This window comes from Trichomycterus rosablanca, chromosome 12, assembly GCF_030014385.1.
Source record: "Trichomycterus rosablanca isolate fTriRos1 chromosome 12, fTriRos1.hap1, whole genome shotgun sequence".
NCBI classification, from domain to species: Eukaryota; Metazoa; Chordata; class Actinopteri; order Siluriformes; family Trichomycteridae; genus Trichomycterus; species Trichomycterus rosablanca.
In genome coordinates, this window is record NC_085999.1 from 22141433 (window position 1) to 22162200 (window position 20768).

At 38.6% G+C, this 20768-nt stretch overlaps 1 protein-coding gene across 1 annotated transcript in view; it reads right to left on the reverse strand.

Annotated features, from left to right (window-relative positions):
• The window catches only part of pou2f1b (POU class 2 homeobox 1b), a 156378-nt gene that overhangs the window by 48793 nt on the left and 86817 nt on the right, over positions 1-20768 (reverse strand). The window contains exon 2 of the mRNA XM_063005372.1: positions 2206-2271. Coding sequence (XP_062861442.1) covers positions 2206-2271 — 66 coding nt within the window. The remainder of the gene's footprint in view (positions 1-2205; positions 2272-20768) is intronic.

The following is a 20768-nucleotide window of genomic DNA, read 5'->3' on the forward strand; positions in this document are numbered from 1 at the left end:
GTTGAACGAAACCTAATACGCACCATTTTTGAGCGGAGCTGAGGCGGCACGGAGTTACACGCGATGCATTAGGAGCTCACCTTACACCCCACGACTGGATCCTGTGGGGTGTAAGGTGAGCTCCTAATGCATCGCGTTCATGTTAAACAAATAAAATGTATATAATGCTCTCTTATTAATAAAACTAGTAAAATATTCAAATGAAATGTTTGTAAATTAAAACATTAACCATTATTAATTATTTTGGAAAACATTTCTTGATGAGAAGAGCTTCTTTCTACATCACATACATTTACATTTTCGGCATTTAGCAGATGCTTTTATCCAAAGATAAGGGCCTTGCTCAAGGGCCCAACAGTGGCAACCTGGCAGTAGTGGGGTTTGAACCAGCATATATCATATTAATGTGTATGAAGAAAACCTAAATGGACTTTACATAATTAGTTTAAGTACATATAACTTTTGACTTCAATATAATTAAGTAACCTTTATTTAATATCTTCAGAGAGGTTAGTTTAGTGGTATGTACACTTTACTTGATTTTTGCAAGTAAGTCGTACTTAATATTCCAGCAGTAAAATTTACTAAAAAAATGCTAGTGCAAATTGTTACGAGCATTTAATCAAGTAAATCATACTAATTCGTTTTTTCAGTGTAGCTTTTAATTTGGGCTGGCTTGATACCACTTATTTATGTCCGATATCGATACTGCAAATTGAGTATCTGCCGATACAGATACCAATCCGATAACGTCATTTCTCCTCTCAAACAACTAAGCAGTAATAATACATGTCTCAATGCACCATGGTTAAACTAGCTATCTAAATAACAATGCTCAGACTGTGAAACAAATAGCTAAAAGGAATAAATACATAACCTACAACATCACAGTTATGAAAAACTGCTGTTTTTATTTTAAGAACATTTAGTAGTATTTTTGGCTTTTTTTTTTTTTTCTCCCACTTTTTAGCGCATCCAATTTCTTCCTGTCAATCATCCTCTTACTAATGCTGGTCCCTGCTCCCGATTGCGGAGGACGAGGCTGCTCCACACCCCCTCTGAGACTTGCACAGCAATCGAACATTTTATCACCTACACTTGATGAGCGCAGTGCGGTACGGCTCTGTGCGTGGTGGGCCACACCCCCTACCGCACTCCTTTCCCATCTCCGTGCAGGCGCCACCAACCAGTCAGCAAAGGTCGTAATCGCACTAGTCCCCATCCGGCTTTTAGTCCAGCCCCCTATCTGAACAACCTGCCAATCGTTGTTCATGTAGCCACTCAGCCTTCAGCCGGCAAAGGCAGAGATGGATTCGATACAATGTATTCGAGATCCAGCTCTGGTTTCAGCGTGTGTTTTTACTGCTGCGCCACCTGAGCGGCTTTGCATTTTTGGCTTGTTTAACAAACGTTTCTACAATTGGAAGATGTGGAGGTCAATCAAACGTGATGGACCAATTGGAATTGACGCAGAGCTGAGATTTTCCATTAAAGTTCTGTCACGTTTTTAGATTATTGAAAACCAAAGCGCGCTTATTAAAAACCCTGCTGGATTTTGAAGAGGACATCTGTGGCTAAACGGGAAACGGTGTAGTTTGTTTTATTTCATATTACTAATGAATTAATCACTGAGGATGTGAGATATCTCCAAGCCCGAACAAGATCAGTTTACTTTATCTCAAGTGAGCGATTTATCATTTATAAAGCGTTTTTTATTGTGTTTAAATAGTGTTTTTAGATGTGGCAGTAGTAGATGATTATTTAAAATGCTAAAAATGGAAGTAGATCAGTAAGTAGATCATCCATTTCTAAATGGCTGTTGCAGATGAGTTGTAGATCAGTGGCACATGTTAATGATGTCATGAAAATGCATCTTGTTACGGCAGTTGTCGAGTGAGCTGGCAATAAACGCCGCTCTGTTGGAACGTGTCTTTGTGTTATTTGCTTTACACACAAACAATGGCCTTATTTACATTAAGTGTTATTTACATTAAGCAACAGTATCGGATCAGATTACACATTTTGTTTTTCTTCCGATATTTGATCCAGTGATTTGGGCCAATATCAGACCCTACTTTTAATAATGGCTTTGTGAGAAAATCTACATTAAATACATTTTTAAATACAATAAAAACAACACCTGCAAGCAACACTTACTAATTAAATTGTGAAAAATCATTTAAAGAGATAGTCTAAGTAACTTACCTATGTTTGTGTTCTCATTTTCCATTGCGCATTTACTTGTTTCTGACAGATTATTTATTACAGAATCTGAAAAAAAAAAAAAACAAGGACGGATTTAAACTACACTACCCATTTTATAATCAGCACCCTTTTCAAACTAAACTTTGCATGACTTAAGATGACTTACGGAGTGTCATTATCCCCAGCATTTTAAAAGATTTGACACATTTTCCACTGCCATGTTTGACTGCTGGTATGATGTTCTTGGTGGAATGTGATGTTAGGTTTACACCAGATATTACATGTCTTCAAGAAAGTTTCACATTTGATCAGTTCCCAGAACATTATCCCAGATGTCTTGAAGGTCATGTAGATGTTTTTTGCATATGTGGAATTATTAACACTGACCTTAGCTGAGGCAAGTGAGGCCTGAAGTTTTTCAGATGTTTGTCTGGGTTCTTTTGTGACCTCCTGAATGAGTTGTCGATCTGTACTTCGTAGGCCAACCACCACTTTTCTAAATTTTCTTAATTTGTGGGTAATGGCTCTCACTGTAGTCACTAAACATTTCTTAAGAACATTTTTGAGACCTTATAGCCTGCTTCACATTGCTAGACAGGTTTTATGTACGTGATGCTACTGCAACTACTGCAACTCCCTCCTGGCAGGTGCTCCTATGTCCACTATTAAACCCTTGCAACTAATTCAAAATGCAGCTGCTCGTCTGGTTTTTAACCAACCTAAACAATGCCCACTGCTGCGTTCTCTTCACTGGCTTTCTGTAGCTGCACACATTCAGTTTAAAACACTGATGCTCGCCAACAAAGCCAAAAATGGACCAGCCCCAAGCTACTTTCGAGGTCTAATCAAACCACGCTCTGTACCACGAAAGCTCCGAGCCACTAGTCTCGCTCGACTTGATCCTCCACCCAGGACCCGAGGAAGACATTCATCAAGGCTTTTCTCTGTACTTGCACCCAAGTGGTGGAACGAACTTCCTGTCTGTCCGAACATGAGTCTCTTGCTGTCTTCAAAAGATGATTAAAGCACTTAAGCTGACATGTACTTACTTACTAACACTATTAGAAAAAAAGAAAAAGAACCTTTGGTTCTATCAGGGTTTCAGTAGATTTGTGTTCCTGAACTGTTACTAAAGTAAGGTAATGTTTACTGTGGAAGCACTTCTGTAAGTCGCTCTGGATAAGAGAGTCTGCTAAATGCCGAAAATGTAAATGTGATGCTTAGATTTAACAGGGCTGGCAGTAATCATGCCCAAATGTAACTAGTAAAATTTAAACCAATTGTCAGTTGAATTTGGTTAACTGGTTGATTTAATAACTAACAGGATAATTACTTTTTCATATAGGGCTAGGTATGATGATTAGTTTATACAATAAATAAAATCAGCATTTAAAAAAAATTCTGTGTTTACTTGGGTTATCTTTGACTAATATTAAAAGTAGTTTGATGACCTGAAACATCTGTGTGTGTGACAAATATGCAAAAATATAATATACTTGGCAGGGGGGCAAATACTTTTTCACAGCACTGTGGGTGACATGGCCTCCTACCATCTTGTCTGTGATTATGAATGACTACAGCTAATGATCTTGGTGCCCATATAAAGTTAGTTTGACCACATCTGTACCACAAACATTTTAGTGGGAAATCATAAATTTTTACCAATACTTACTTTAGTAGTATGCTATGGTGCTGACTTGATGCTGGCTAATTTGCTATATTGCATTTACATTTACGGCATTTATGGATGCTTTTATCCAAAGCAACTTACAGTTGAGACAGTATACAATCTAAGCAATTGATGGTTAAGGGCCTTGCTCAAGGGCCCAACAGTGGCAACCTGGCAGTGGTGAGGCTTGAACCAGCAACCTTCTGATTACTGAACCAGTACCTTAACCACTAGACTTAACCATTTGGATGTATTAGCAGGACAATGAGCCAAAACTCACATAAAATAAATTTTAGAAAATTGTGTTTGAATCACGAACAAAGGCCGGAAGATTATTCAAAAAGTTGAGGGGTTGTTTAGAGGAATGCTCCTCCCCTGCTGTGTTTTTTTTTCTAATACTAGGATCTAAAAGTAACCCTGCACCCTGTGAACAAAGTAAACGTGTTGAGTGCTCAAAAAGTTTACTTAAATACTGTGGCGCCAGGCCATTTAGTGCTATATAGGTTAGTAAAAGTGCAGAGATGATAAAATAGGACTAATATGATCAAACATTAAAAAGCATCTAAAGGCCAGCCGCCACAGTATTTGAGTAAACTTATTGAACACTACAACTCAGAATGTTTACTTTGTTCACAAGGTGCAGCATTCTCCCACACAGCCTCTCAACTTTGGAATGTTTGTAATCCAGACACAGTGTCCATTTTCATGTCCAGATTGAAAACATACATGTTTACTCTTGCTTGTAATTAGTCTGTTCAATCTAGGGCTGCCACTAACGACAGTTTTTCTATCGACTAAAATCTATAGACTATTTTATCGATTAGTCGATTAACCTAACGATTAATTTTCCTTCAAAAAATTTAATTCAGAATCTCATTTACGCTTCTTTTATTTCAACCAGTGGCGGCTGCTGGTCTTTCAAAGAGGGGAAGCTCATTGTCGGCTTACATCATAAAATTTGTCAATTTATTTATCTGTAAATTGTGCCCTCTGTTCCTATTCAAGAAAATGGCCTGAAATGGGTTGCAGTTTGTCTTTCGACTTCACTGGCAAAATCCGTGATGGGACTGAAGCTCCCAGTGATAGCTGTCAATCAAAACGGGATTCAGCCTTTCGACTGATCCTCCAATCATCTTGCAGAAGCTCAGCGTCCAGACCCAAAATCGTGGCATTTATCCAATGACAATGACAAAAAAACATCCCAAAAAAACCATCCCATGCAGCCCCATTGAAGTGAAGAGACGCTCAGCTTCTGCGGGCAAATGCATTGACGCTCCGGGAATGTATGAGACGTTCGAGTCAGTCGATTTGTGATAAGTAGCTGATTCTGAACGAACTCGTCTTCGAGATGAACGTGTTCTAACGCATTTGTCAATGAAATGTTAACACAACTGTACATATTTGACCATTACATTTTTTACATTTTAAGAGAAGCTGAGCTTCCCTTGCAGTCTTAGAGAAATCGCCACTGATTTCAACAACAAATTGTCTGGCATAATAATATGGCACAAAACTAAATGTAAACAGAGTTTATGTCCATATTATCAAATTCTTAAGTGCTTCATATTAAACAAAGTGCAGCATGTGTTTAATGCATTTCGTACACAAAGCAAAGTGCTTAAACTTATAGCAGAAACAAAATAGAGGTGGGCACGTCTTATTAAGTCCAACGTACAGTAAAGACAGAATGAGCCCAGATTCTAACCTACACATTCAGTCAAAACGTTCTTCAAATTCTAAGCCATGTAAACGAAGTGGTAAGTGTTTCACATGAGAAGCTTTTTGCGCTTTGATTGCCACGGCAACTGCAAAAATCGCAAGCCCAACACGGTGCGTGTGAATGCGCCCTAACTGAACTTGCTTAGAAATGCGGTATTCCAAGATCTCCGCAATTAAGAAGCTTAATAAAACAATATATTAGTAAAATGTGCCTTTTATTTCAGAAACGAAAGGCAAAATTACATCTCTGAATACCCCAGCAAGAAATGGGTGAGGCGGCCTATCTTTTAGGCTATGTCTAAGACATGGCCGCCATCTTGAAAGCCGCCATATTGGATCAGGGGCAAGTTTTTCCAATGGGAAGGTGGTCATGTAGCATATCAAAGCAGACCAGAATATTCTCAGAAATCGATCAGATTTGCAATATCTCTTGTGGTTCAAAAGTTATCAACACAGAAATTCAAAACTTTTGTTGTTCGTTACAGGTAACCGAAGATGGAATTGACAAAAGAAGAGAGGATTGAGGTGATTCTGATGTCCGGGGAGCGCAGCTGCCGTTTCATAGCCGCAGACTTCAACAACCAACACCCAGAAAGCACACTGTTAGCCCGGACTTTATATTTAATCAAACATTTTTAGTACAACATACATAAATTATTTAAGTTTTTTTGCTCTACTATAAAATGCGGAGTACATTGTACTAATTTGAGTACACATTTAAATGTGCTAAAAGATTTAAGTTTACTAAACAAAAAAAAGTTAAGGTAATTAAACAGAAAAACGCCCACCATTTACATGTAAGTCCGCCTTTTTTCAGCTTGCTGTTGGTGAATCAGGCAGCCATTTGTTTTAACTTTTGAAAACTGTTGTTGCAAATTACTTTTTACTTTTCATTTAAGGCTTTTTGCACAAGTAAACTTGTCTTCCTGAAATGTCTTTTGTGAAGTGGAACCTTTGTTAAACTAAGTGGACAAACATTTTCTTCCTCATTATGCTATTTTTGAGTAGCATGTACACCAGTCTAATGGGGCTTTTTCATCTTCCGTCTAATTTTGGTAAGTGTTGTACTTTACTTAACAATTTTGTTTAAAATAAATGATCTTAATGTTGACACTAAATAAATAATCAAACAGCGCTGCTTTATTTGCCGTATTTAGGCTACATGCTAGCATGTTAGCATGCTAGCCTTCATACGAAGCAAAGAGTGTGCTGGCTTGCTTTATTTTAATCCTTAAATTAATGCTGTTAATGTTGTTTTAATACTTCTGTTGTTTCTTTTTGTTGTTTTACAGGTTCATGGTTACTGTGAGGAGCTGTTTGTGTTTCATCAGAACTTTATATACAGTTTGTACAGTTTTTAAGATGTTTTCTTGACATGTATTTTAAGTAAATACTTATGAAGTGAAATAAAGAAAAATAATTTTATAATTGTGTCTGTTTCTCTATAAACATTTGTAATTCATATTTAAAATGTAATTAACATGAAAACTAAGAAGAAATCAATAGTTTTTTCCATTGAGCTCAAGATATTAAGTAGAATTATTGGGAAAAGCAGTTGGTATAACCAAAAAAAAGAAAGTTTAATCAACTTGCCTTTTAGGTGTAATAACTTAATGTTTTAAGTTATGCTAACTCAAGTTTTCATTATACATTACTTAACTTTTTTAAGGCAACCGGTTTCCTCAAATTTTTTAAGTAGATTGAACTTATCCGGGCTTACAGTGCAATTTCACACAGCACTGTTGCATCCCTCATAGCCAAATTCCGAGAAACCGGGACTGTGGACAACACAGTAGTGGTCGTCTGAAGACTGCTACCGAAGAAGAAAACCTCAACAATGGTTTTGGCAGTCTTTGCAAAAAGTCCACGACGCAGCACGCGACATGTCGCAGCAGAATGTGGTGTCAGCCAGTCATCCCGTGTACGGATTCTTCATACCAATAAGTGGCACCCCTTCAAGATCCAGCTGCAGCAGAAACTATCAGAGGATGACCCTGATAGACATGTCGAGTTCTGCACCTGGGCATTGGACCAACATAAACAGGTTCCCGCATTCGCACAGGGCATTCTGTTTAGTGACGAGGCCAATTTTTATGTCAGTGGTGAGGTCAACCGCCAGAACATGAGGTACTGGAGTGACAAAAACCCTCACTGGACGGCAGACACCAAAGTCGTAGGTGATGTGAAGGTTATGGTGTGGTGTGGAATATGGGGCACCCGTGTAATTGGACCCATTTTCATCGACCAGACCCTTAATGCTCAGCGCTACCTGACAATGCTACAGGAAACAGTGTTCCCATCCATTCTGACTGAAGATGGCAGTTTCACCTGTTAATTCCAACAGGATAAGGCTCCACCACACTACGGAGCTGGTGTTGTTCAGTGGCTGGATATTCAATTCCCTGGTCATTGGATTGGCCGTCGTGGTCCTGTGGAATGGCCGCCCAGATCACCCAACCTCACACCACTTGACTTTTATCTCTGGGGTCATCTCAAACAAATTGTGTATGCTAAGAAAATCCGCAACAAACACCACCTTCAGCACCTCATCGTGGAGGCTTGTGACAGCATTTCTTCAGAGATTCTCATGCAGGTTCAGAACGATTGGATCCAGCACCTTCAGCTCTGTGTTCAGCACCAGGGACAACACACTGAACATGTCAAATAGCTGTGCATCACAGGGAACGTTCCCGGTTGTTGTTGCAACTGTGTTGATAACTTTTGGACCACAAGAGGTATTGCAAATCTGATTATGGCAATCATATGAAAATTCTGGTCTTCTTGATATGCTACATGACCACCTTCCCATTGGAAAAACTTGCCCCTGATCCAATATGGCGGCTTTCAAGATGGCGGCCATGTTCCGGACATAGCCTAAAACAAAGATCACCAACCTTTGCGAAACAGAGGGCTACTTTACGGGTGCTGAGTAAGCCGAAGGGCTACTTGTAGGATACAAACTTCCTGAATACCATAAAGTTGCATGGTTCACCTTTAATGATAATATTAAGATTAATAATAATAATAATAATAATAATAATAAATATTCATATATGTGAAGAGACTGTCTGATCACATGTTAATCATTCCTCACAATAATAATAAACAATGATTTACCATGGCAGAAAACACACATATACTGTATATAAACATGTAACATTATTTATTTCTGTTAATCTCAATCAGTTTTAATATTTGAAAGTCAGAGTCATTACATCTCTGATATTTTTGTAAATATTGTTCTTGACAATTTTGTATGAATGAGCACATTTTTAGCATTTTGATCCATATCACACCTTTTTTTTCCACAAATGATCACTTCTGTAGCATTTTTAAGGAAATCATTAACAGTCACATCTTCAAGTCATGTCCTGTTTGTACTTATCCCGTTTGTAAAAATCATGTCCCGTTTGTACTTATCACTACCTTTGTAACGTTTTAGAACAAATCATGAACTCGGTCCCATGTTTGTACAAATTATCAGTTAAGTAAGATTTTTTTTTAAAGCTACGATTTAAATGGACGCCCCAGCTGCTCTTCATTTGGGAACAGTTACAAGGAGAGCTGGGGAACAGGCTGGTTGGAGACTATTTTGGTTGTGACTCTGTCTGTTGGTTTGGTGCTCGTATATTGTATGGTATCTCTGTTTGAATTGGCTTCTGTTTGCCTGACTCCTGTCCGTTTGCCTGATTCGCCTTGTTTTGGTTTGTTTGTTTTGTTAGTCTTGTTAGTCCTGTGTAATCCTGTGTAGCCGTAGTTAGCCTTGTTAGCCTTAGTTAGACTTGTTACCTGTTTAGCCGTAGTTAGCCTTGTTAGCCTGTTTAGCCATAGTTAGCCTTGTTAGCCTTGTTAGCCTGTTTAGCCTTAGTTAGCCTGTTTAGCCTTAGTGAGCCTCGTAAGCCTGTTTATCCTTGTTTAGCCTAGTTCACCTTGTTTAGTCAAGTTAGCCTTGTTTAGCTGTGTTTAGTCTTGTTTAGCCTCGTTTGTTCTGTTTGTCCTGTCTTGTTATTAATAAATCTTAGTTTTGTTTTCACAACTCTGCGTGTGTCCCCGCCCCTCTCTGTCTCGGCCTAGCCCCCGCGTGACATAATAGTCTCCCACTTAGGATGCAGCGAGATGTCGTTTGTTCAAAAATTCCCTGAATTTGACTCCATGTGGTTCCCTCAGACCTTCCCGCTCAGTAGGCCAGCTCCCTATGATGGAAGCAACCCTTGGGTCGAGGGCTTCCTTCTTCAGAGCCAGCTCTACCTGCAAGACCTTCTTGACCCTCAGCCTACTGAAACACAAAAGGTGTTGTTCATGATGTTTCGGCTGAGGGGTGCTGCTCGAGAATGTGCTAGGCAGCTCTGGTCTGATAGGGGAGCTGAGCTGAACTCGGTAAAAGTATTTGAGGGCCTCATGAGAGTCAAATTTCCAGGAAAAAAACCCTATGAGTTTGGTGTAGGGAAGTTCGCGAAACCTCCCGTGCCCACTGGTACTGCTCGTGATCGTCCCATGTCCACTTTAGGAGCCAGCCAAAATTATTTTTGTCCTATTTCTCGTTTTAACCCCATAGGCTCCAGGCGTCCCTATGTATTTCCGTATCAAAGGGATCCAAGTCAAATTAACTCGAAGGTCTTAGAATAATTCATTTTCATGTTTGTTTAGGCTAGAGATTTTGAAGGGATCCAAATTTGCTACAAATTCAAAGATTTCAAGACAAGGTTTTGAAATAATTTAGATTCCAAGACAAGGTTTTGGAATAATTTAGTAAGGGATCCGAATTTGTTACAAATTCGAAGATTCCAAGACAAGGTTTTGGAATAATTTAGTAAGGTATCCGAATTTGTTACAAATTCAAAGATTCCAAGACAAGTCCAAAAAGTTGAATCAGTTCATCTGGACACAAGTTTGTTGTAGAGATACGTTTCGTCACTCAATCCGAATGACTTCTTCAGACTGAAGAAGTCATTCGGATTGAGTGACGAAACGTATCTCTACAACAAACTTGTGTCCAGATGAACTGATTCAACTTTGTGGATTTGTGTACCTGGATTATTGAGCATGCATCAACAGATTCCAAGACAAGGTTTTGGAATAATTTAGTAAGGGATCCGAATTTGTTACGAATTCGAAGATTCCAAGACAAGGTTTTGGAATAATTTATTCTCAGGGCTGTGCAAACTAGAAAATTGGTGAAGGGATCCGAATTCACTAAAGAATTCGAAGATTCTAAGACAAGGGACCCGGGTTCATAGGAACCTGAAGATTCCGGAATAAATATATATACGTCTTAGATTCGAAGATTCCAAGACAAGGTTTTGGAATAATTTAGTAAGGGATCCGAATTTATTACGAATTCGAAGATTCCAAGACAAGGTTTTGGAATAATTTAGTAAGGGATCTGAATTTGTTACGAATTCGAAGATTCCAAGACAAGGTTTTGGAATAATTTATTCTCAGGGCTGTGCAAACTAGAAAATTGGTGAAGGGATCCGAATTCACTAAAGAATTCGAAGATTCTAAGACAAGGGACCCGGGTTCATAGGAACCTGAAGATTCCGGAATAAATATATATACGTCTTAGCTTAATACATAAATATTATAGTACTGTCCAGACACCAATTACAAAGGTGTGATATTAATATTATTTATAATAGCGCTAAATGATTACTCTATTATTAATATTATATAATTAATATTATTAATTACTATTACTATTATTTAAAATATAAAAGAGAAGGGGATTGGTGACTTGATTTAACATTTTATTGAACTTGTGTGTTTGTGTGTCTGTGTTGTATGTGGCAACATATGTTTGATGAAGTAAGATGTAGGAGGAGTTAGATAATAGTTGTGTTGTCTTTGTTGTTTGTGTTGTAATTGTGTGTCCTTGTGCTAACATTTTACACAAAATTTTAAATAATCTGTCCAGGTGGACTTAAGCAGTACAATGGGTAAAAGTAAGGTGAAAGTTTGTGGAAAAACGATTACATGTTAAAATTAAGATTATGTGTACACACATTAGTGTTATATTTATGTTGAAAACTATGACAAAAATGCTGTTTCACATTTTGCAATGTGGGTAGAGAAAAGTGGGTTTTAAGAAAAAAGGTGGTTTTAGTAAAAGACAACTAAAAGAGTAAAACGTAAGTTAGAATAGAAGGAATGTGCAAGTAGGGAGGAGAGAAGATGGTATAAAGAGAAGTAAAAATGAGAAGAAGAAACAGAGAAAGTGTAGGGACAAACTTAACCAACTTATGTGTTAAGTAATAGTTACAGGTTAAACCTCATCTGGACTCCTTCCCTGCCAGAAGGAGAACAACAAAGAACCAGGAAGAACCAACAGTAGAGGGAGGAAATACAGGAGAAGCCATGATGTCAGCACCCCCAGCATTCTATCCTGAGGTGCCACAGAACCAAACTTCACCTCCCCGTTACCACTTAGAGATCAAAGGGGCTGTTATCATCACAAGCAACACGTTCTGGCCTGCAGACTCACCAGTGGGGGCAGACAAAACGGGAAAAGTGCATGCGATTCTTTAATTGCTGGAGATGGAGTTTTCTGGTCCAGCAAATGTGATTTTGATCAACAGACTATGGACTATTGCTGATATCAAAGATAAAATGACACATCTAACCAGCCTGAAAAAAGGTATCCCCAGAATAATCTCAAGAGGATGAGTGACGTAGACTGGAGGATGACAACGATGGCGCATATAGAGATGTGGTCAGAGGACTACTGGGAAGAATAAGAACTGTGTTTCCAGTAAAGATAACAGCCTTTACACACCAGGACAAAGAGACTGTGCAGAATTATCCTGAACGACTGGAAAAGGTACATAGTACTGATAGTGGACTGCAGGCTTTTGTTAATGTTATGATACAAGCTGAGAAATAACTTCCTGAATGAACTGAACCAAGCAACAGGGGCAGAGGAAGAGGCCGTGGTCAAGGAAAATCATCATTCGCAAGTGCTGTGTGTTACACCTGTGAAATAACAGGTCACATTGCAAAACAATACAGGATGGACTTACAAAAGTTTATTGACAACAAGGCCTGTTTTCAAATGTGGATAAACTGGACATTTTGCCAAAGACTGTGCACAAAATATACCTGGTTACAACAACTGAGGACTGGAGTCCAGAGAGAGAGGCAACCTAACCAACAGCAGATGAGTAGCCATACACCCACAGACACAAAACTATTGGGATTATTTAAATATGATACATACACCTACACTGTAAAAAGTGAAAAGTGACAGTGGTTGGTTGAAAGCGTTTTGGTGATTTTGATTAACTCAAAAGTAAGTTTTTTTTATCTGAACTGATTTTCTGGTTTGTGTACACTTAAATGTACGTTTAGTTCTACAAAAGTAACTTTAATGCGTCAATAAGACTTGAATAAATCGTTTTTCCATGTGTGATGACGTTCGACGTTTTTAACGCACTTATACGTGCTCACGTATGCGCATCGTTTCCCACCTGCTGTATCGGAGGCAATCGGACTGAGGCCCTTCTTTGCATGGAGTCCAGTTTTCAAAATTGTTCATCGCAATTAAACGGCAGGTACATTCACTCTTTTAATGTTACTTTATTTTTTCGTGTATTTTTGATATTATTTGTGCATATATTTAATCGTGTGTTGCATATTTAAACTTGTGTAATCGATAATGTTTCTAGCAAGATTCCGACCACTGCGAATGCTGACCGTTACGCAAATGTTCAAATACGTTTGTCGAAACTGGTGAAGTAAATATCTTCTGTTGTCAAAACAAGTTGAACAGTTAATAAAAACTTATTACATTACTTTTTGAACTGATTTACCATCTTATTTACAGACAATACCCCCCCCCCCCCCCCACGTCAACCATCGCACAAAACGAAAGCTCTTGACAAGCTAAAATAATTAGCGTTGTGCACATCATACACACGATGCAATTTTGATGATTGAAAATATTACTTCAAAAAGAGAATACAGCCAGATCCCATCTGAACCGATTCTATTAGCACGTTATATAAATTCGTGGTTCACTTTCGTAAATCATGAGCGGTTCTTGCTTTTGATGTAGATGAGAGCAGAAAACGTTACAGAACCAATCAGAGACAAAAGTTGGTTGTTAGTTCAGGATAATCTGCTCTGACTGACTAAACTTTTAGCTCCACAGACAGAACGAGTCTGAGTCGGTTATCTCTCTGAGCTTTTTAAGGTAAGCGAGTCACACAAAATGTTCTGTAGTAAATGGTGTTTATTTTAAACCGCTACATTCATTAATAACAGTAAAAACGGAGAGATAACTGTGAAAAGAAACTTACGATTCGCTTCTTATGAACCGACTCATGACTCACTTATAGCGACACTGTGAACAGAGCATCTCCGACACCTTTCTTAAAGACACACACACGTCCTATAACAGCAGCAATTGTTTTGTCACCTATTTATCTTCACAGTTAGCCGTATTTTTAAATTGGATAACATTAAACGTGCGTTTGTGTGTGGTCAGCAAGACTAATTTGTTCTCTGTGGATAATAAATGAATTGCTTTAGTTTTAAAAGTAAAAAAAAGAAATCTCATAATGCCACGCCCCCTGGACCGGGACTCGCGCCTCCCTAGACAGGTACCACAGGTTGAAAACCCCTGGTCTAGTCTCATGAAAATATTTTGTTTACTTCAGATAATAAATACAGTGAGTAGTTAATAGTATTAGAAAAATGTGCTTTAGAAATTTTGTTTTTATGAATTTATTTATTTATTAGAAATTATAATGCAATCAAGTTCATTTTCAGTGGGGGTGTTCCTGGGAATCTTATGTTTGGGGTATTTCAAATCACACAGCCTTTACCAGACAACCTGGCCTGCGACTCATCGTATTTAAACTTGTGTCCAGATAGATTCCAGAAACAAAATCACTGAAGATGTGTTCAGTTCAGTATCACAAAAGTGAGTACACCCCTCACATTTCTGCAAATATTTCATTATATCTTTTCATGGGACAACACTATAGACATGAAACTTGGATATAACTTAGAGTAGTCAGTGTACAACTTGTATAGCAGTGTAGATTTACTGTCTTCTGAAAATAACTCAACACTCAGCCATTAATGTCTAAATGGCTGACAACATCAGTGAGTACACCCCACAGTGAACATGTCCAAATTGTGCCCAAAGTGTCAATATTTTGTGTGACCACCATTATTATCCAGCACTGCCTTAACCCTCCTGGGCATGGAATTCACCAGCGCTGCACAGGTTGCTACTGGAATCCTCTTCCACTCCTCCATGATGACATCACGGAGCTGGTGGATGTTAGACACCTTGAACTCCTCCACCTTCCACTTGAGGATGTGCCACAGGTGCTCAATTGGGTTTAGTCCATCACCTTTACCTTCAGCTTCCTCAGCAAGGCAGTTGTCATCTTGGAGGTTGTGTTTGGGGTCGTTATCCTGTTGGAAAAGTTTTCGAAGGGAGGGGATCATGCTCTGTTTCAGAATGTCACAGTACATGTTGAAATTCATGTTTCCCTCTATGAACTGCAGCTCCCCAGTGCCAGCAACACTCATGCAGCCCAAGACCATGATGCTACCACCACCATGCTTGACTGTAGGCAAGATACAGTTGTCTTGGTACTTCTCACCAGGGCGCCGCCACACATGCTGGACACCATCTGAGCCAAAAAAGTTTATCTTGGTCTCGTCAGACCACAGGGCATTCCAGTAATCCATGTTCTTGGACTGCTTGTCTTCAGCAAACTGTTTGCGGGCTTTCTTGTGCGTCAGCTTCCTTCTGGGATGACGACCATGCAGACCGAGTTGATGCAGTGTGCGGCGTATGGTCTGAGCACTGACAGGCTGACCTCCCACGTCTTCAACCTCTGCAGCAATGCTGGCAGCACTCATGTGTCTATTTTTTAAAGCCAACCTCTGGATATGACGCCGAACACGTGGACTCAACTTCTTTGGTCGACCCTGGTGAAGCCTGTTCCGAGTGCAACCTGTCCTGGAAAACCGCTGTATGACCTTGCCCACCATGCTGTAGCTCAGTTTCAGGGTGTTAGCAATCTTCTTATAGCCCAGGCCATCTTTGTGGAGAGCAACAGTTCTATTTCTCACATCCTCAGAGAGTTCTTTGCCATGAGGTGCCATGTTGAATATCCAGTGGCCAGTATGAGAGAATTGTACCCAAAACACCAAATTTAACAGCCCTGCTCCCCATTTACACCTGGGACCTTGACACATGACACCAGGGAGGGACAACGACACATTTGGGCACAATTTGGACATGTTCACTGTGGGGTGTACTCACTTATGTTGCCAGCTATTTAGACATTAATGGCTGTGTGTTGAGTTATTTTCAGAAGACAGTAAATCTACACTGCTATACAAGTTGTACACTGACTACTCTAAGTTATATCCAAGTTTCATGTCTATAGTGTTGTCCCATGAAAAGATATAATGAAATATTTGCAGAAATGTGAGGGGTGTACTCACTTTTGTGATACACTGTATATTAGGAAATATTAAAGCTAAATTAACCAAATTTTATTTCACAGAGCGAGCTGTTGCTTCAGGGATTGAAATTGACATCTACAACTGGTAAGTTTCTGAATAATGTGAAAATGCAAAGACTGTGACGTATCACTTTCAAGGAGGTCTGAGCTTCTTAAACACTATCGACTTCAACATCAGCACTATGGAAGAGGCCATTCATATCCAGGCACATACCAGAAATGCCCGTGTCGCTTTAAAACCTGGAATGCATTACTAAGCCATTTATCGAGAGGCCATCCTACTGAACAGTCTTCTGAAGATTGTGTTGTATTTAAATGTCACATTTGTGACTGCAATGAACTCTCTTCAAAAAGAGATTACTTTCAACACATTGGTGTACATCTGAAAAACCATGAGACTGTCAGTTGCATGTTTCCTGGTTGCTCATATATAACCAACATTTATAACAATTTTAAAACTCATAAGTACAGAAAACATCATGACAGCACATTAAAAGACTTTAAACCTGACATTGTTATTGGAAGTGAGACTGCTGAAGTTTTGTCTCCTGAAGCTGCTGAATCTTTTGAAGCTGAGCATGTATCTTCTGATGAACTGACAAACTTTGTTTGTGTGGACAGTGACAATTTGTTAAAGGCTATTGAGCTCAAGCTTGCTTCTGTGTTGCTAAAATTGGAGAACATATTTCTCGTTTCAAGCTCAGCTGTTGATTTGCTTTGTGAGCCACGATACTTAGTTGGATCAGACTCTGTGCCAGTTATTCAGAACACTATTGTTCAGCTCTTGCAAACCCACAGTTTTCATTTGGATGAAGTTGTTATTCAGGAGTTAGCCACAACACTTTCCAAGTCAAATCCTGTTTATGTTGCAATTGGAGATCAAGGTCCTCTTTCTACTTCATGGAAGCGTAAGAGGTATTATAAAAGTCATTTTCGTGTTGTTGAACCAGTCGAATATGTGCTAGATGCAAAGAAAAAAAGGACTTTTCAATATGTACCAATATTGAAATCTTTGCAGCAAGTTCTGAGTTGTAGCTCAATACTTGATCAAGTGGTAACCTTAAATGACAGAAACTCAACGGAAGTGTGTGAAAAAACAGTTTACAAATCATTTTATGATGGGCTTAATTTCAAACAGAATACATTTTCTTCACAAGGCTCAGTGTCTGTGGTACTGTACATAGATGATTTTGAAATTTGCAATCCACTCGGGACATCTAGAAAAAAACATAAAGTTTGTGGAATTTATTGGGTTTTAGGTGGCCTCCCCCATGGTTGTAATTCCACTTTGTCATCAATATATTTGGCAGCATTGGTTAATAGTGATGATGTAAAATGTTATGGGTATGAGAAGGTACTGGAGCCACTTATAGATGACCTTGTGAGTTTGGAGCAGCATGGTGTCTTTGTTAGCAAGTTGGGAAAGACTGTGAAAGGTACTGTTCAGTTTGTTGTTGCAGATAATCTTGCTGCCCATAGCATTGCAGGTTTTGTAGAAAGCTTTTCTGGATCATATATGTGCAGATTTTGTACAGGAGAGAAATCAGATATACAATTAAAGGAAGTGAGAAGTGGTGCTTTTGTTCTCAGAACTGAAGAAATTCATGAAGGGCATCTCAAATTAGTTAAAGAAAATGCAGTCTCCAGTCACTATGGTGTAAAAAGATCCTGTGTATTGTCAGAAAGACTCTCTTTTTTTGAAGTAACAACTGGATTTCCACCTGACATTGCCCATGATTTATTCAAAGGAATTGTACCAGTTGAACTTGCTCTGTCTGGCTAAACTAATGTCTAAGAATTATTTCACACTGAACGATCTTAATGAGTCAATACTAAAATTTCCTTTCAAGTGGACAGATAAAGTAAACCGCCCACATGCAGTTCCCGTCAATTTTGCCAATTTTGATTGGGAGTAAAGTTCCCACTGAGGAACCAGCATGGCTGATTCTGACTGATTTAAAAGATATTGTTGATCTTCTTGTTGCCCCCCTTCATACTGAAGATTCTATTGGATATCTTGATTTTAAGATCTCAGAACACAGAATTAGATTCAAAGAGGTTTTTCCAAGCACAAACCTACTGCCTAAACACCACTTTTTAGAGCATTATCCCCAACTTATTCGACAGTTTGGTCCACTTGTGGCAGTGTGGACAATGCGATTTGAATCTAAGCACAGGGTTGTCAGGCACACAAGGTGCTTTAAAAATGTCCTTCAGTCTTTGTCTGAAAAACACCAATTTCAGAATGCCTATTACCTGCATATGGCAAATTCTTCTTTAGAAGTAGCAAATGTTTCAGTACTTCCATTAGATGTGTTGAATGATGATCTTGCACAAGCTTTGAGACAAACCTACCCAAACATCAAGGAAGCAGGTTTGTCAAAAAAAATTTCTTACAATGGACTAAACTATAGAAATGGGATGATTTTGGCCCATGGTTCTCTTGGAGGACTTCCTGAGTTTTGTGAGATTGTCCAAATGGTTGTATTAGAGGACAAGCTCTCATTTATTGTCAGAAAACTAAGTGCATGGTACTTGGAACACTACAGAGCTTTTGATTTGAGAAGTTCACTAAGCAAAGAAGTTTTACTTTTAGAGCTTCATGAATTAACTGATGTGTACCCACACATGTGGTTAACCACAGTTAAGAGATATATACATGTTTAGGTAATTAAATTATTGTATTTAAATAGTGGATTACAATTATATACGTATATACTGTACTTGTGAATGTAAAATAACTAAATTTGTTTGTTCTTTTCTGTTTTTCTCACTTTTTCTTAGATAAATGACCATGGCGCAAACTGGAATGATACGTCTTAGAGTAGTTTTTAGCAAAGACAATGCAAGTAAAATGATCATTCCTGATGGGATGCCTGCCTCATTGGATGACCTAGTTGAGGAAGTAAAAAAGACTTTCAAGTTGCAAGGAAACATACGGTTACAGTACATGGACAATGATTTTGGGGACTTTGTAAATATAACAGCCATTTCTGACATTCAAGATTGCAGCACCATAAAGATCATTCAGCTGCAAAGTCTAGACTCTCCTGTTCAAAGTTCAAGCTCTTCAAGTGCATCTAGTTATCCTTTGGAGAAAGGTGACTCTTCATACACAAATTGTAGTGATTCAGATGATACTGTGATTATTTCATCTCCTGACACTATTCGGACACGAACCCAGCCATGGCCTAAGGTTTTCCCCATCCCGCGCTTTTCTTATGAGACCGAGCTTCAGCTGGAGAAAGGAAACAAAGAATACCAGGCCAGCAAAACGATGTTGACTGTTAGCTCAAAGATGAAGTCTGACATATTGCAAAAGTTAGCTGAAGAAATTTTTTAATTCAAAGCATATCCATCAGAGTCTGACTTTTGTGAGGTGTCAGAAGCACTAATACAGAAGCACCATTGCTTGAAGGAGCCAGGGTCTTACAACGGATGTTATGGATGGAAACAAAGACTGAAATATAAAATGGGCAATTATCGAACTGAACTTAAGTTGCATGGCTGTGCTGAGCTTGCTGTTAATTCTTTTAAGGCCAAATCAGATGAGGATGCAAAGCCTGCCAAAAATGTGAAAAAACCACGGCGTGCCGAAGTGAACTTTTACCCCACTTTACCAATTGGTGAGACAAGAGAGAGCCTTGAACAAGAAAGGACATGCCTTTTACGAGAGGCTAAGAAAAAAAATAATGAAAAGGTTGTCCAGGAAATGATGACAAAGACTTTTGCATATAGGCGACAAGAGGTGGTGCAAGAGCAGCCAAAGATTGTAGATTTTATAAAGCGCTGGCCAGCTCTGTTCAAGACAAATGAGGTGTGCTTATTACTTTTGTGAAACAGCTTTCTATAGGTTGTTGGTGTTTTGTTTATTATCACCTTTCTGCTTTTCTACTTGTTTTTAGATCAATGCAGAATTTCTTCGGATCACAACAGTTCCGCTCGAAGCCAAGTTTTTTGCAGAGTTAGACAGACTTTCTAATAAACTCATCAAACTCTTCAAGGACAAAGGTGGAGCCACAAGGAACAAAATCAACAACTACATAGAGACGTTAGATGAGGTATAATGTGACTTGTTCCTTCAATATAGTGTATGTACCTGCCTTAAGAACTGTAAATAAACTGTATAAAGTGACTGTTTTTGCAGCCAGTGTCTTTCCCCTGCCTCCTGTAATAAGACAGTTAGTTAGTATAAGATGTTAGGCAGAATTCTTGAATTTTATAATATATAATATAATATATTTTAAAGCAGTAATGAATATTCAGCATAAATTTACTTTTTGTGAATTTTACCAGACTCCTTCTTTTGTATCAGTGCACTATCAGTCCCACTGATAATCTTCTAACATGGACTGATGGCTGTCTCATTATAGGAGGAAAAGTAGAAAAGACCGGCTGCAAAAATTATATTTAAGTATCTGGTCTGGAATGGGCTGGGAACCTGCGTAGGGTGTTTCCCTCCATTCACCCCATGATTGCTGAATGTAATTAAATCCCATCAGTTTCCTGATTTAGTGAAAACTGACTGCAAATAACCAGCTTTGCATTTATTGCATTTGTTTCTACTACAGATGTTTCTACTAAAACATTTGCCAATCCCATGTAATTTGTTGCTTTATAGTTACTGTAAATGTTAGTTGTAGTTTCATGTCTAGGTTTTAAATACATCTAATTTATCTGCAGACCTG